The sequence below is a fragment of the Camelus ferus genome, chromosome 13 (genome assembly GCF_009834535.1).
Source record: "Camelus ferus isolate YT-003-E chromosome 13, BCGSAC_Cfer_1.0, whole genome shotgun sequence".
NCBI lineage: Eukaryota > Metazoa > Chordata > Mammalia > Artiodactyla > Camelidae > Camelus > Camelus ferus.
Genome location: NC_045708.1, coordinates 8,734,237 through 8,752,436, shown reverse-complemented (window position 1 = coordinate 8,752,436; position 18,200 = coordinate 8,734,237). Strand labels below are relative to the sequence as shown.

The 18,200-nt window shown below is 46.9% G+C and overlaps 1 protein-coding gene across 1 annotated transcript; it reads right to left on the bottom strand.

Moving 5' to 3' along the window:
- Window positions 1-4,940: 4,940 nt before the first annotated feature.
- Window positions 4,941-16,899, bottom strand: AADACL3 (arylacetamide deacetylase like 3). The gene is made up of 4 exons (XM_006193757.2): window positions 16,688-16,899; window positions 14,099-14,315; window positions 12,646-12,709; window positions 4,941-9,585 (listed from the first exon to the last, which is right to left on the bottom strand). Exons 1-4 carry the CDS (start codon window positions 16,856-16,858, stop codon window positions 8,811-8,813), a joined length of 1,227 nt encoding a protein of 408 aa, XP_006193819.1. The 5' UTR covers window positions 16,859-16,899; the 3' UTR covers window positions 4,941-8,810.
- Window positions 16,900-18,200: the final 1,301 nt, after the last annotated feature.

The following is an 18,200-nucleotide window of genomic DNA, read 5'->3' as shown; positions in this document are numbered from 1 at the left end:
GAGCCAGAAGGACCTGGTTTCTGTGCTGTCACCTCGTAAGAGGCATCATCCCTGCTGCATTTTCACAGCTAGGATGAGATGAGATGAGCACATCCTACTACGCAATGATGCTGATGGGCCAGGCCCCTCGCTGAGACATCGACATGTACTCACTTGCTCCTTGGAGCAACCCTATGAAGCAGGCACCACAATCATACCCATTTTATGGATGAGGACACTGGAGCAAAGAGGGATTAACTAGCTGCCTCAGGTTACACATGTGGAAATCTGGGATTTAAATACACTTTCATTCAGGTCTAAATCCCTGGGCTCTCTCTACTCACCGCCCGTCTGCCCCTTTGCTTAAGGGGCTTCCAGGAAGAATCCTGTCTTTGTGGTCAAACCAATAAATATGATTCATTCAGTCAGTCTTCATTCATTCATTCCATAGTCATTTTGTTAAGCATATGCTACGTCTAGGACACTAAGCTGGGGCGACAATGTGTCAGTGACTAGACTAGGTCCCCATCCCCTTAGAGCTCAATCTGGTGGGATAAAGGCCATTATCTTGCTTATTCATTGAGCAAAAAAGTCAGGAACCACCTAGAAGTCTATCCATAGAGGGCTGGTTCAAGAAATTGTGGCACATCATATAATGAAATACTCCATAGCTGTTAAAATTGCTGACATACGAAGATGCCAACAACATACGGCTTAAAGAAGCAGTACACTGTCGTCTTGCTTGCCACAAATGAAGGCGTTCGATTTTAAGCAGATTTTCATAGCCTGCAACGTTCACTTCCGCTGCTGTTGTGGGATTTTGTTAGACTGCATTAACCTCATAGAAAGGACATACTTGCTTTTTGTATTATCTAGGACAGTTTATGGAAGATTAACGTATTTCTTCCCAGAATATGAAGTAAGTCAACACATCTGGGCCAGGAGATTTCTGCTTTGTTTTGTTTATCTTTGTTTGAGGGTTTTTCAGTTTAGACTTAATGTCTTTTATTAGATACAAAACTAATCAGATTTTTCTCTTTCCTTTTATGTCGGTTTGGTGAATTGTATTTTTCTAGGAATTTGCATATTTTATCTAGATTTTCAAATTTGGGGACATATGTTGTTCATAATGTCCTCTTATCATTTTCTTAATTTCTCTATTAAAAGTCTCATTTTATTCCTACTATTTATTACCTGTGCTTCCTCTTTTTTTTTTTTTTCTTGGTCTCCCCAGACACTGATCAATTTTATCAGTCTTTTCAAACAGCAAAAATGCGGCATTGTGGATCACCTCTACTGTACCATTATTTTATAGTTTTTTTGCCTAAAAGATATTTTTAAAGTATATAAAGATAAGTATATTGAGAAGTATTAAATACTTTTTTAATACTTACTCGTTCAATCATTTTAGCCATTTTGTGTTCAAATACTGCTTCTGCCTCGTACCCCTCTCCTTTTTTTCTGGGATGCCAATTGCATACTTGCCACAGCTTCCCGCTGAATCCTCCGTGCCTCCTGCCCCTTCTTCTGTATTTCCTACCCTTTTGTCTTTTTGTGCTTGATTCTGAAGAGTTTTTTCTGACTTGTATCCCAGTCCACATTAAACCCACTCCTTGAAGTTTTATTTAATTTGTTGCATTTTTTTCAGTTCTAAAATTTCTATTTGATGAATTACATATGTTACTTTTATAGTTTCAAATTATTTTACTTTTTAACTTCTGAATTCTCAGATTACCCCTTTTTGCCTTCCAAATGTTCAGATCTATAGCTTTGTAAATCTATAGATGTATATATTATAGATTATAATTATACATTATATATAGATTTATATAGATTATATTTATAAATATATTTATCTAGACTTTATCTTCTTGTATATAATAAGCAGAGCTATTTTACAGTCCATGTTTTTGGTTTTTTTCTCTCTTTTTACTGTTTCTGTGGGTTCCTGCTGCTGGCTCTTTTCTTCTTATATGCCTGGTGTCTGAAAACTGCTTGTGAAAGTAATATACATTCTAGGATGACATTAACTTCCTCCAGAGATAATTGCCATTTGCTTTTCCAATTGCCTGTCGACATTAGAGATTGGGGGTCAGTTTAATTCCGTTTAGGGGTGGGCACTTTTGGTCACTGAGTAATTACAATACTGTGTGCTCAGCTCTACATTGGAGTTCTGGCAGGCTTTGCAAGCCCACGGGGCAAGGGTCTCACCCTGCTTGGGAAGCGGGCTATCCAGAGAGGGTGGCACCCTTCTATGATGAGACCTCAGAGGTAGATAATGAATTGACTTCTCTCCTCTGGGTCCAGGATGTCCTGGACACACCTCTTAAAGATGGCCCATCAGCTTCAGGCTCCTGCACAAAGAATAGGATGGCGGTGGGTGGAGCACTGGGTACCCAGATAAACTTGGCTTCCACTTCCTGTCCCATCTCTTACCAGCCGTTTAAATTTGGCCAAGTTCTCGGGCCAAGCCAGCCTCAGTTTCCTAATCTGTAAATTGGGAGTAAAAATTACGGGCTTCATAAGATTACGAGAATTCAATGAAATGTCACCTGAAAAACACGTCGTAAAATGCCTGTCACATAGAAGGGGTCAGTAAATGTTCAGCTCTTTCTTCCCTTTATGCCCAAGCCAAGTTTATTTTAGTAACAAAATCCATTCCTTTCCCTGTATTAGAGGAGTGAATTTGGGAAATTGCAGCAGAAATATCCCACAGGGAGCAATTCTAGAATCTCTCTGAATAGACAATTCCTGAACACAAAAGCGGCTTGTTATGCCCACCAGGGGATGTGCTGTGAGTTACCAAACAGCACGTCTGTGTCTGATGAACAGCAGATGCCTAATCATGATTTACATGATTGACACGAGCACCCCGAAGTACTAGATGTGATTATCCCCATTTCAAGGCAAGAAAATTGAGGGACTAGGAGGTTGAGAAAATGTTGCGCCTCTGGTTGGCTCCCTACCACGTGTCCTCCATCACTGTGCCTCTAGGGGTGGGGGTGGGCCTTGGGGAAGTAGCGGTAACAAACCCAGAATGTGTCTCTTCAACTTAAAATGAAAACTGTTCCATCCTTTGACGGTGACATAGGCAGGGAGTTGTTTCATAGTAAGGGAGTCAGACACTTGAGGGTTTTTTTTTTCCGACGACCAGAAGTGCTTTGAAGCAGAGCCCCAAGCACTGCCTTATCTGATTCAACCCTGTACAGCAATTTGCAAGACAACCAGCCGCAATGCTGGGGCACAGGTAGTCTTAGCCAAGAGAACAGAGCAAGCCTTGGCAAGCTGGGAACAAGGAGCCGATGTGCTGATTCTGGCATCCTTTGCTTTGTTAGATGGAGACAAGAATGCTGATTAGAGGTAACACACCAGAAACTTTGCAGCCTGCCCTGATTCCTCAGCTGTTTCTTGAACGTTCATTGGAGTTAAGGGACTTTCCCTTTAAAATACCGACACTCCATACCCACTCTGCCCCTCTCTACCAGTTGTCAAGCCAACCAGTTTTCTTTTTGCTTTTGGGATTGGTGGTTACGATCCAACTACTTCCCTCCAGCTGAGATCTGCCAGAAAAAAAGGAATGGGACAGGCATCTTGGCAGCATCTATCAACATGTAAAATTGTGCCAGGTCAATAGTCCTTCTTGAATCTATCACAGAGAATCACATGCGGAGAGGGGAGCATGTGCAGAATACTCACTAGAGATTTGTGAAAAACTGGAAAGAGACTAAATGTGCCCACCAAGAGGGAATGTCTAAGACCTGTAATATAGTCACACCATGGAATACTATGCAGTAGCCAAAAAGAGCAAGATAAATCTGTACTGTTTACTAGGCTAGATTTCTAAGATACATTCGTTTTTTAATTTTTTTATTGGAGTATAGTTGGCTTACAATGTTCTGTCAATTTCTGGTGTACAGCACAATGCTTCAGTCATGCTTGAATATATGTACATTTGTTTCATCTTCTTTTTCACTGTAAGCTACTAAAAGATATTGAATCTAGTTTCCTGTGCTGTACAGTATAAAATTGTTTATCTATTTTATATATACCAGTAAGTATCTGCAAATCTCGAGCTCCCAATTTATCCCTTCCCACTCCCTTTCCCCCTGATAATCATAAGTTTGTTTTCTATGTCTGTGAGTCTGTTTCTGTTTTGTAAATAAGTTCATTTGCCTTTTTTTTTTTAGATTCCACATATGAGTCATATCATATGGTATTTTTCCTTTCCCTTTCTGGCTTATTTCACTTAGAATGACATTCTCCAGGGCCATCCATGTTGCTGCAAATGGCATTATTTTATTATTTTTTATGGCTGAGTAGTATTCCATTGTATAAATATACCACACCTGCTTTATCCAGTCATCTGCTGATGGAAATTTAGGCTGTTTCCATGTCTTGGCTATTGTAAATATTGCTGCAATGAACATTGGGGTGCATGTCTTTTTGAAATAAGATTCCCTCTGGATATATGCCCAGGAGTGGGGTTGCTGGATCATATGGTAACTCTCTTTTTAGTCTTTTGAGGAATCTCCATACTGTTTTCCACAGTGGCTGCACCAAACTACATTCCCACCAGCAGTGTAGGAGGGTTCCCTTTCCTTCACAGCCTCTCCAGCATTTATCTAAGATACACTGTTGAGTGAAAAAGATTCAAGTGACACAGCATGTGCAGAATGGTGCCTTTTATGTACAAAATATGGCAAAGTCATCCCACAAAATAGTACCCTGTATTTTTTATGCTTACATAACTGCGTATCTGAAACCAGAGAAATAAGCTTTGAAGGATTGAAAAACCAACTCCTCACACCTTCTCCCCCCAAAAAGTAGCAGTGGATTCATCCAGATAAAAGGGATAGAGTTAAGAGAAGATGATCAAAAGGGACTTTAGCCTTATCTCAAGTATCTGAAGGTTTTATTTAAAAGGAGAATTTATTTATGTATCTCATATATAACTTTAAATTAATTTTTAAGGTAGAATGGAAATGAAAATACAATGATTGAGAGTGTGGTGAGCTGTAATATTGTCCAAAAAGTTCTGCCGGTCCTCTCCAGGGAGGTTTACGCTTGTCTGTGCTGTCAACGTCAGGCTTGGTCATTGGATTTGCTCCAGCCAATGAGAGGTGAGCAGAAATGGTGACCATCACTTCTGAGCAGACGCTTGGGAAGCCAGTGTGTGATGCGCCACGTCCTTTATTCCTCTGTCATGCGGCTGGAGATCTTTCAAAGTGGATCCATCAGCCTGGATCCAGGCACAGACAAACGTGGAGCAGAGGCGTCGCTGACCTTCGAGGGCTGTGTAATGTGTAATGCGAGCAGGAAATAGACCTTTGCTGTCATCAGGCACTGAGACCGTGGGGCTATTTGTCACTGCAATGGAGCCTAACCTGTACTAGCTTGTAAATTCTAGAGAGCCCAGGGACAAAGGAGAGAGCGAGCGGTCACTCTGGAGCAGAGAGGGCAGGGGGAGAGGGAAGCACGGTTTGGGGTCAGACAGGCAGGGAGGGCCTGGGTGAAAGGGAAGTGAGGTGAAGAGCGGCAGAGACTAATTTTGCTGATTTTTTTACTTTGCCCTAAAATCTTCTCCTCAGTTGCCTACTGACCAAAGAAAGTGATGTGGGATGCAACGCATTGTCCTTTATCCAGTGGCACTTATCCCGGGCTAACTGGCAGAACTTTCCAGGAAAATCCTGAGAATTTAACTGAGAAAACACTCCCAGAGTGTCTGGGCTTAAAAGGTGTGGGCATCCATCTCCCCTGAGCCGTGTTAGCAGGGCACCTCGGCTGTGCTCCCCACAGGGGCCCGCAGTTGGCAATAACAAAGCCACTCACACTTAGAGAAAGTGACAGTCAAGGAAGCAAAGGACACCAGATGGCAAGAGACTGGATGCTATTGACCTCCCTCAGATCAGATGGTAGCTGACACCCCAGCTGGATGGGAAATGACGCACGTATGGTCCTGAGGCTGTCGTGTCTCTCATTTTGATTCTGAATGATGGGAGAGAAAAGCTCCAAAGGGCCATGGGACTTGGCAGAAAGGGTTTATTGTCAGACAGACCAGGGTTGCCATGCTTGGTGCCTGGCCAACCACACGGCCTTGGGTAAACTACCCCGTCATCTGGCCTGGAGGCTGATTTGGAAGAGTCTGGAAATGAGTGTTGTTGTTAATGCCTCTTGGTTTCCTCATCTGTCAAACAAGCTTGAGAACACCCACTCTGTAGAATTTGTAGCAGGGGTTGCGGGGAAGAGGGGAGCACATAGCAGGGGTTGTGGGGAGGAGGGGGAGGAGGCATAGCTGGGCTGTTCGATTAAGACTACTCAGACGACCACCTGCTGAATGGCGGGGAACAAGCCACCCACCTGGGGTCAGCAGGCAGCTCCCGCGGCATCTGAACTTCCACTTTGGGGAAGTGAAAACCCTGGGGTAAAGTCACAAGGTTTATTATTTACAGCTCCCAGAAATTGGCGGTGGGGGGAGTCACAAGGAGCCAGGGGAAGGGCTCTGTTCCAGGTCACGAGTGAACCAGAGGTGGAGAGTTGGGGAGAACCTGTCACTTCTAGGGTGGTCGGGGTGGAGGTCGCTAACTTTTCACAGGCTCCACTCTTAGGCGGTTCTTTTAAAAGGTGGCTGGAGCAAAGCAAAGCGAGAACTTGCGGTGGGAATCCTAAGCTCAGGTCTTCGTTGGAATGTCCAGACTCTGGGTGTGAGCCGGCATTTCGTTGGCATTACCGTGAAATGCCCGGGCCACGACTCAGCATGGCTGTTTCTCATCGCACTGAGACGGCGAATTGAAACACCCAGTGTAGAGCGTGGCTCGGAGTTGGCTCGAGGTGAACAGTCATTCCTATTCCTTTTCCTTTCCCTGAGCCCCGTGAGTGGGTTGCAGGAAGGAGGGCACGAAGCAGTAAAGGAGAAGAGGGGAGCAGTGGGGCCCAGCCAGTCCCTGGCGGTGAAAGCTCTCTCTCGGGATCGGCAGAGGACGCAGCTTCAGAAATGAGCCCACCCACCGGTTCTTCCAGGCCCTAAAGTGTAACCCACTCATCTCCACTGGCCGCCGTCCTCCCGTGGCTCTCCTATTCCTGGCCAGCCCACTCGCATTTCCGGAAGGCTGGCTCGTGTCCCCCCACCCATCTCCAGAGGCAAGGGTGAGCCAAGGCAACTCTCCAGGAGGGCAGCCTACCTAGGCTCATCTCAGAGGGGCCAGTGCTCCTGACAGCTGAGTGGCCACCAGACTATGTGCTTTCAGTGACTGGCTCCTGTTTCTCCAACAAAGCCACCTGCTGGTCGGCCTGCTGTGAACGGACCAAGAGGCCACGCAGTGGGACTCCTCTCTGTCCCATGCTTTAGCACAAACATTCAACTGAAAGCGAGTTAAGGGCCAGCATGGGGTCCTCTGTGCAGTAGACTTGGGTCTTGGCCTATAAAAGCCACTGGCCAGCAGAGCTTCCTGAAGACAAGGAGGGGCCAGCATGGGAGCCTGGGCCATCCCCTTCAAAGGAATTTTTCTTTCTAAGCAGCAGATGGTCAACTTGCCCAATGGTCCTTGACTCAGGGTTCAGTTTAGCTTCTGCAGTAGGTAAGTGTTGATGCCCAGGCCAAACACCAGGGGGAGCTGACCCCACCCTCCACCCCAAGGGCGGCATGGGACCTGGGCCTGGTCAGTCAGAACACCCCACTCCCTCAGTGGTAGCAGCTGAGCGCACCGCTCAGAAAGCCAACAGAGCCATCGCGTTGCAGTGTAATTTCTGCCGAGACTGCCGAGAAAGAGGCAAGTTCATAACAACAGGCTTGACTCTGGAAGATTGTAAGCGGGGAGGTACTTAGCGCCACAGTATAGAGAGGGGAAGGTGAAGTTCACATAGGAGAGCACAGACTGGAGAAGAGAAGGCCCCTGGTGGCACTGTTTGAGTTCCTGGATCAAACCACGCCTGATTCATCCCTGGAATTTGTAGCTACATTAGCCAATACATTGTCTCTTTGATTTAGACCGATTTGCTTTGGTTCTGTGTCTTAAAACAGAAATGTTTCTCACTAACACATCTTTGGTCCTTTGGGCCCTCCTTTGATTTCCACTGCGGACATGACTGGGCTTGGTCAGACTTCATCTTTTTGGGTCTCTGACTCGGGACTCAGCTTCCTCCCAACTCCCCTCCTCTAATACGTACCATGTTGCTTCTGGGTCCCTGGGTGGAAGCCTGACTTCAGCTCCAAGGGCTCCAGAGCTCCCCCAGTCGGGCGGCTCCAGTCTGTCTCCCTTTGTCACTAGATGCCAGCCGCCATGGAAAACCCACCCATTCCATCGTCCCTCTTCCAGCCCAGGTAGTTGAATCTCTGAGCTCAGAGTCATCAGAACAGCAGAAAAAAAGTGTTACCGTGAAACCAATTTCTCCACCACCACCCACACTAGTACATCAGAGCCTTGCCCTCTGAATCAGATTGGAAGAGGCACACGACGACCTTGGGTTATTCCAAGGCCTAGCTAAGTAGACCCTCCTGTTGCCCAGAGCCGGGATCCACCTGGGCAGTGGGAACCCTCCCTTGGGGAGGCCGTGAGCAGTCTTTATGCTCTCATTCACTCCTGCAAATGGCCACTGAGAACTGTCAGCTCAAATTTTCCCAATGGTGAGCAGAGACAGAGAGCCCCACCCTCCCCCCAAACCTGTCTCTTCTACTGCTCTGCCTTTAGAGATGAGAAATGATTCTAGAACCTGGAGCAAGAGGAGATGGCAACCTCCTACTCGGCACCACCCACATCAGCAACAGGGCGTCCCCGGTGGATCTGCATGATGGTGGAACCCACACTCTTAACAACTGCTACAGGAAGGAAAGACGGTCACAGCCCTTCAATAAAATGGACCACAGCATTCAGAATCCTGGTGGAGCAGGGAAAGTACAAGAAGCCCATGTCAAGGGTGTTTAACACTCCATGGAAACCATCCTCCATGTGATGCCAAGTCACCGGGACCCCCAGGTCCTCCAGCCTTTTCTTGTACAACAGCGAGTGGTCCCGGAGAAGATCATACTCACAGCTCACGATGCAGGCTTCGGGGAGCCGGGACACCACCTCGTCGTCCGCAATCAGAGGCGAGTTCTGCACATCCAAAACGAGGTTTGTCTCCAGATAGGCAGCCTCATTCAGGGGCTCAAGGGGTATTTGCAGGTAGTCTCTCTTCTTAAACCTCTCCTGGAGGTTTTCTGCACCCAACCACTTTCTGTACTTTTCCCAGACTTCGACAGGCAAGTGGGCACCTTTCAAAACCGTGCTTTTCCAGGAAGGGCTGATGTCCAGGTAAGCAAACCAACAGTAGAAGGCAAAATTCAGACTGAGCAGGGGAACGTTCTTGTTCTGCTCATAGGAAGGGGTCCGGAAATCCAGGGCCTGGAGAGCAGCATAGATCAGGATCTGAGCACGGATCTTAGGAAGATCTGAATTGTCCACAAGGTTTTGACAAATTATTGTTGCCAAGCCCCCTCCTATGCTGTCACCACAGACTACCACCCGGGCTGGATCCACCCCGTACATATTCAAGGACTTCAAGAACAGGACGGTGACCGCCATGCAGTCCTTTACGGGCACCGGAAATGAATGCTTGGGCAATCTGCGGTATCTGAAACGGAATCAAGGAAGACAGTTTACACGCACCGCCCCCACAGAGCCCAAAACACCTGTCCCTAGCATTCTTCGGCCCAGATTTCTTCCCCTAACCACTCATTCGGAAGCCTGAGCTGACGAAGGTAAGGTAGGAGGCTGAAGTGAGGTGGCAGAGACAAAGCTTGCAGTGCCAGGCGCCGTGGGCTCGGTGAGTGGTAGTTGCTATTTCCACTGTCTCAAAGTCAACTGAGGGGACAGGCTGTGACCACGAGATGACCTTGTCATCCAGCCATGGGCGAACAACTTAGCTGTCACCAAGGGGATTCTCATCTTTCTGAACCTACCTGATTGTGCTTCCCTAACTCAAACCTGTCCCTTGGGTTTATTTTATTTTATTTTATTTTATTTTCATGAAGCCACCACCACAATCAAGATAGCTAACATTTCCATCCCTCCCCAAGAGATGCAATTTTCAAATTCCCAGTTTATCCTTTCTTACCCCCTTTAACCCCTGGTAACCATAAGTTTGTTCCTTATGTCTGTGAGTCTGTTTCTGTTTTGTGGATAAGTTCATTTGTGTCCTTTTTTTAAGATTCCACATATAAGGGGATATCATATGGCATTTTTCTTTCTCTTTCTGGCTTACTTCACTTAGAATGACAGTCTCTAGGTCCATCCATGTTGCTGCAAATGGCATTATTTTACTCTTTTTATGGCTGAGTAGTATTCCATTGTGTATATATACCACATCTTCTTTATCCACTCATCTGTTGATAGACATTTGGGTTATATCCATGTCTTGGCCACTGCAAACAGTGCTACTGTGAATATTGGGGTGCATGTGTCTTTATGAATTATATTTTTCTCCAGATATATGCCCAGGAGTGGGATTGCTGGATCATACGGTACGTTTATTTTTAGTTTCTCAAGGAACCTCCATCCTGTCCTCCATAGTGGCTGCACCAATTTACATTCCCACCAGCAGTGTAAGAGGGTTCCTTTTTCTCCACACCCTCTCCAGCATTGATCATTCGTAGACTTTTTAATGATGGCCATTCTGACCGGTGTGAGGTGGTATCTCATTGCAGTTTTCCTTTTATTATCTTTTTTAGGGGGGAGGTAACTAGATTTATTTTTATTTATTTATTTATTTATTTATTTATTTATTTATTTATTTATTTATTTATTTATTTAATGGCTCATTGTAGTTTTGATTTGCATTTCTCTAACGATTAATGACGTTGAGAATCTTTTCATATGCTTGTTGGCCATCTGGATGTCTTCTTTGGAGAAATGTCTACTTAGGTCTTCAGCCCACTTTTTCATTGGGTTACTGGTTTTTTTGATATGAAGCTATATGAGCTGGTTGTATATTTTGGAAATCAGCCCCTAGTCGGTCGCATCATTTGCTAATATTTTCTCCCGTTCTGTAGGTTGTCTTTTCATTTTGTTGATGGTATCCTTAGCTGTGCAGAAGCTTTTAAGTTTAATTGGATCCCATTTGTTTATTTTTGCGCTTATTTCCATTACTTTAGGAGCTGGTTCAAAGACACATTGCTGTGGTTTATGTCCAAGAATGTCCTGCCTATGTTTTCCTCTAAGAGTTTTATAGTATGTGGTCTTACATTTAGGTCTTCAATCCATTTTGAGTTTATTTTTGTATACGGTGTCAGAGAATGTTCTAATTTCAGTCTTTTACAGGTAGCTATCCAGTTTTCCCAGCACCATTTGTTGAAGACACTGTCTTTTCTCCACTGTATATTCTTGCCTCCTTTGCCGTAGATTAATTGACCATAAGTGCGTGGTTTATTTCTGGACTTTCTGTCCTGTTCCATTGATCTACGTGTCTGTTTTATAAGCAGCTCCAGGCTCTCCTGGGTGGAGATTCTAAGCAGTCCACGTTTGCTTGGGTCCCATGCTCACAAGGTTTGTGGGAGGATCTTGAAGGCATATTCGTGTTTAAGAGCCACCATGCCCACTCTCAGGCCCCATGCTCAGGCCGCTGCCGTGCAGGTGTGCCAGCCTGACAGTGCCAGACCCTCTCATTTTTCAAGAGATTCCAGAAATCTGGGGTTGGTGAGAAATTTCACCATTTTAAATGCTGGCCTCAAATTTTAAAACAAAATTTAATAATAATAATAAAGAAATACTCTGTGGACTCAGCAAACTGTTTGCCAGCCATTTCCATTCGGATGCCCCTAGTCTAAGCTACCCTGGGTTCGTGCCAGGACAACAGTGCTTTAAATTCCAAAACCTTGTCTCCCTTGGGTTCCTAAAAGAACTTTCCTGCAGACATTTGCTAGTATATTCTCCTGATGATGTCTCGGTTTAGCCCAGCCAGAATGGTAAGGTATAGAGTGGCCAACAACTGGATGAAGGTTTCCATCCCACTGCAGGGGCAGTTTTGGAGCCAAGAATTGTAATGAGTTTCTCCAGGTCTCTCTCCCTCATCTGGGACTGACTTCTGTCATTTTTGTTCTAGACAATTAGCTGTATCCCCACCAAGACGTTGGCAATGGAGAGTTCCTTACAGCACGTGCATTTAAACAAAACTGCAGGAAAAGCTTCATCAGGAGTGTGGTTCCTCCTGACGTGATACGTGTCCAGTTTGCCTGATGTGGAGGCCCAGGGAGGGCCACCTCCGGTCTCTCCTGGCCCACATCCACCAAGCCCTTTTCAAGGTTCCAGGTTGGGTGGTGACTCTACCAGATCAGTTAGAAGAGAGAGGAGATTTTTAATTTTTCTTGCTTCCTTCGGTGGATCTCCCCTGGGTGGACCTCCCTCTCTGGAGCACTTGGAGATGACGTGGCAGTGTTTGAGGTCATCCTGGTTACAACACAGGGCACCATGGGTATTTAGTGGAGGGAGGGACTAAGTATCCAGAATGTACGGGGCTATTCTGCTCAGTGAAGTGTTCCACCCAGATGAGCACCGGTTGTGAAGCTCTGCATCTGATCTGCTTAACAAAGACCACTCCCCACCCAACCCCTCTGCCAGCTGCAGATTTCCACCTCCCCCTCGTCATCCCCTGGTGCTCCTGGCCTTCGGGCACCTCCCCATCCTCCCGTCTACTCACTCGACTGCTAGAACCACCGAGTCAGTCTCTTTGGACAAATGACAGCATATATCATGGTAAGTTCCTAGAAAATAAAACGTTTGAAACATTCATGCTAAGAAAGTTAGTGGGCTTCCTTTGCCAGCCATCCTCAGCTGCCCTTTCTCACTGATAACCATGATGGATAGAGAGCCTGGGGTTTGCAAATTTTCTCCTAAGTGTCTTTCTTCAGCCCTCTTCTCAGCCATCTCACGATTTCTCCTCTGTGACACTGCCTGAATGGCTTTCTCTAAGACCCCCTCCCCAACCCCATTGATTCTACACTTCATTCCCAGTATCTGAGAAGCTGTCTGGCCGTGGGGCACAGTGGTGCAGTGGGTGAGCTCTGGATTCAGACCCGAGTTCAAATCTCAGATTTGCCTCCTTTTAACGTGAGCTGAAGGAGTACGGGACAAGTCCCTTCACCTCCCTGAGGCTCGATTTCCTCACCTGTAAAGTGGGGGTAATGATAATAATAGGGCTTTGGGGGCGGGGGGTTAAATGGGATGGGATGTGAAGGGCTTCCACAGTGCCCACCATGCCAGTATCACTATTAGTAGCTATCAACCAATAAACATTGACATTTACTGTCATTGATTACGCAGACCAGACCAAAACCCTGGTTGCATTAAATCTCTTCTTCTCAAAGGCTACAGCAAAGGGGCCTTGGCAGGCCACAGACTGGAAAACACTATCACAGTGGTTTTCCTCCCATATCCACAGCGGGAAAATGTTAAGATAATAACACAGTTTCAATTTTGTGGGGTTTTCCCCCCCTTATTAGTTTTCCTCAAATCTTTGGTCCTCCTGTCTGTCTGTACCAGAATTTGTCTCAAGCAAACCTGACAGGAAACAAAATGATGTGCTTTATTTGTTTTCATTAAAAAAAATCCTCTTTTCCAACTAAATAGAGGAGGTGAGTGCACAGCATTGTGAATGTACTAAATACCACTGAATTGCGCACTTTATTTTTTTGGCAGAGGAGGTAATTAGGTTTATTTGTTTTATTTTTAGAGGAGGCACTGGGGATTGAACCTAGGACCTCGTGCATGCTGAGCATGCGCTCTACCGCTCGAGGTATACCCTCCCCCCCGAATCACTTTAACATGGTGCATTTTACATTATGTGGATTTCATACACGTGCATACACATGTACGTAGCTACACGTACATGTACATATGTACGTGTGTATTTTAGATGTAGATATGCAGACATATGTAGCCTTACTTCCAGAAAGAGATCTATACACTCCGTCTCTTAGCCAGCTGAGTGATCTGGCCCTGCTAACTGCCCTGGTGTTCCCTGGTCACAGTAGGGGCTTTTAGCCCCGGGGGAGACGACAAGGGTGTCGCCTCCTGCTGGAAGCTGGTGTCCACCCAGCTCTGCTCTGAGGCTGTCATGCTGCGGGTGTGAGGTCTCCGGGAAGGACACTTACTCAAGCTCCCCAGGACGGCCCCGCCGCCGTGGTAGAACAGGATGCCGGGCCGGAGGGCGTTTGAGGACGCCTTGGGCTGGTACAGCCTCACAGGGATCGTCCCAAACTGGAGGTCCTTGATTTCCAAGTCCGGATACTTCTTAAGCGGCATCAGATCGTGAACAAAACGGACAAACTGGGGCATAGAGCAGAGCCTCAGTTTCTCGAAAATCATCCCCTGTTGGTGAGATAGGAAGGAAATGTGGAGGAAAAGGTTTCAGCGTTTGCTGGGCCCTCTGCAGGGCGGCTGGAGGGCAGACTGGCCCGCAGCCCTGCTCGTCTCCCACGGTGCCTCCATCACACCTACAGAAAGTCTATCCACCTGCCCCCACACCGGCCCCCCTCCAGCCTCTCTGCCAGACGCCAGACACCCCAGTCCCCAGAGCCACGTTGCTGCCCATCCCTTGAGGTTTCCTCTAACCCGGAACACCCCCACCTCAGCCGGGCCTTGACGTCTCTTCCCAGGGAGGCCCTCCTGGATGACCCTAGTCAACACGGCCATCCTGAGCATTTGTCGCCATTTTTAAGAGGTGATAACTGCATGATGGTTACATCTTTAAAAAGAGGTGGGGAGCAAGCAGTTCTTATCTTTTAGAGGTAACTACTGACATATTTTCAGACAAAAGAATACAATGTCCAGGATCCACTCTGTAAGAAAATGGGAAGGAGGGAAAAGGCGGGGGACAGGTGAGGTGAGTTTGGCCGGAGTCGATAATCACAAACGCTGTGGGGTGTGTACCTGGGGCTTCTGGGCAGCGTTCTGTCTCCTCTGATATACGTCTGAAAGTTTGCATGATAAAAAATAAAAATAAACAAGTAAAGTAAGCTCTCCCCCAGGCACTCTCTTTCCAGCAATTTCTAACCCTTTCCGGGCCAAGGCCATTTTAGCTTTTAGTGAAGCTCGTCACAGAATACTTTCGAATACTCAAAATAAAATACGTGGGATTATTCAGCATTATTTAAACATAGATATTAAAACATTAGAGTGTGTGTGTGCTGTAATGGCATACCTTCTTAGCACACGAAATAGCACGACCTCGTGGCTGGTCTAATACTATCATAATCTCCAAGGAATGAGGCACATACACGATTTTTTGCAATGTCTACAGCAACTGTAATAAGCTCTGAAAATATCCGCGATCCCTCTAGGTGGCAAAGTCAAGGGTACCACTGTCTCCTTCATTCATAATGGAAGAGAACACTACATTTGCATTCGAGGTCAGTGAAAACGGGGCCATTTCCTCCCCGTCCAAATTCATGGACCCTTTGCACCCGGTTGCCCTTGGAGGCTCTGGGAACTCCAGGTGAAGAGCCCTACCGTGCTCCGCTGCCCTGCTTCACCTTCCTCACAGCACTCACCACTCTGCGCGCTGATTTATTTGTCCTGAGTTTGCTCATTCATTGTTGCCTCCCCACCTCCCACTGCCCGGAGTGTCCACACTCCCTGCAGGCAGACTCAGTCTGGGACTTCATTTCTCTCCTCCATCCTTGATCCTCAGAGCTGGAAATGGAGGTTGACACACAGCAGCGGCACACCACAGCTTTGTAGGAAAAAAACGAAGCAACAAATAGTAATACTGCTAAGATTTATGGAAAGCTCATTCTGTGCTAGGCAAGTTGACACCCACTCCAGACAGATGAACTCATTGCTTCCCCACCAAATGCTACCAAGTCGGGGTCTATTATTTCCCCCGATGTTGCAGATGAGGAAACTGAGTCAATGTATTTGGAAACCTGGAGTGTAGACTCTGAGAGTCAAGGCCAGGAAAACCACAGGACCGAACCCTCCCAACTTGTGAAAGCTGACCTGCAGCTTAAGAAAACTGGTCCCTGGGTTCCCCCTCAGCTTCTCCTCCACCAAGGGTTTTCATGAGAACAGGCACCTGCAATCACTTCTCATTATCTAAGAGACTTAAGAAACATATTTTCTATATTCAATCTCTGTCAGCCCTCTGGAAAAGCACAGTAAATCCTTACTGGCAACATTTACACAATTCTCACCACAATCCACTTACAAGCATCTGATTCAATGACACATACCAGCAACAGCAAGCAGAATCTGACCATATCACAGAGAGAGTTTTCCACTCCCCAAACCATCTTCTAAACAGTCACATTCTGTAGTTTCGCTCATCTGTACTAATTCACTCATTTGCTACGTGTCTCTCTGTTATTGTTGGCTGGTTCTAGGTAGCACGTAGGTAGTAACAGGGGTCCCCAGATTCAGAAAAACGTATTTTTATCTTCATGGCTTTGCAGAGTGGAGGGTGCTGTGAAAAAAGTAAGACAGGAAGCAGGGTGGAGTTTCTCTATAACTTGAGAAAGTGAAGCATTCTTTGAATTGTGTGGCTACTAGCTCATCCCAGCTTTGAGAAACATCAGGAAGAGGTTAAGAACTGTTACCTATTAGAAATTATTCGTTTGATAAGATACTGTCACTCTCCACCACCATGAATGGACTGTTTCTTCAACTGGAAGCTTCTGGAATGTGTTTTTCCAAATCTCTCCTTAAACCTCAGGAGGAGGGGACAAATAAAACCCCAAACTCACCCATGTCACCAACAGCTGCAAGAGGCAATGGAAGACCCGCAGTTTCACAGGGTGGCCGATGGCTGCTGGGATGTCTGCAGTGAGGAAGTGGCTGCAGACCACCCAGAGCCCGACCCCCACGGAGAACACGCAGGCTGTGGCGAGGACCGGGAGCAGCAGAAGGACCGCCATCCTGCTCTCTCCACCATGGGAGAGGCTGAGAGGAGGCTGTGCTCAGGGCAGGCTATTTAGGACACGGTTGGGAGCCAGCAGACCTCCTCCTCTTATATATCACAACCGGCCCTCACCACCACCCCATGTCCTGCAAGCATTGGTCCAGCCAGGTGAGTCACAGACTCAGGTGAGGACCTGGTTCTAGGACAGGGCCCGTGCAGAGAAGCGCCTCATGCAACGTGACCCAGCTAGGAAGGAGGGCTCTGAAATCCCAGCTTGAATCCTGGCATCGCTCCTAGAAATGGCTTTGGATAAGTCACCATGGACATTACAAACACTGCCCCCTTCCACCTGCCCTCTGACCTCATCACCACCTCCTAATTCCACTCTGGCTGCACTGACTCATCCTCAACCTGTCCAGGAGGCCCCAGGGCCTTGGCACTCACTGATCCCTGGGCAACATTCTTCCCTCGGACTTCAGCTGGCCTCAACCCCTCCCCTACTACAGGTCTCTGCTTAAGTGTCCCCTTCTGAGTGAGGCTGTCCCTGGTCACCTTATTTCACATTATAACTCCCCACCTGCCCTCCTACGCACACCACACCCCCCCTGCTAGCTCTGTCTCTGTGGCTTTTACCGTTACCTGAGACACCACATGCCTCAAGTTTTTGTTTATTGTCTCAAACGTAACCTCTGTGCACGGGAATTTTTCGTTTGTCCTTTGCTTTAACCTCAAAGGCTAGATCAGGATTCGGTACTGAGTGAGTGCTCAGCAAATTCTATTGGATGCAGGAATGAATAAACAGTCTTTGTCTTTTTCATCATAAAGCAGAAACAAAAAACCAAAACTGAGCTCACCTGCCTTTCCGGGTCGGGAAAGATTGACATCAGTGTTCAAAATCTCCCCTAAAAACGAAGTCTCCCATCTGCAGTAAAAATGATGGTGGCTGTCCTCTCTCCCCCTGCCCTGCTCCGGCATCAGAGCAGCAGTTCTCAGATGGGGGGGATTCTGCTCCCCAGGACACATCTGACAATGCCTGGAGATACCTGGTTGTCACAGCTCCGTGAGGGGCAGGGACTGGCGCTGGCAGCTCTTGGATCGATGCCAGAGATGTTGGGAAACACCCCACGGCACACAGAATGGCCCCCACAACAAGGAGTCGTCTGGTCCAGAGTGTCAATGGTGCTGAGGTTGAAAAACCCTGCATTAGCAAGACTTGGATTTGAATCCTGGCTCTGCCGAATGCCCGCGTGCTGCCCATGAGCAAGTTACACTCTCTAAGCCTCGGTTTTCAAATCTGTAAGGCGGTGAGAGTAGTAATAGTGCCCCCGTGGGGCTGTCGGGGGCGTCAAAGGCACCGT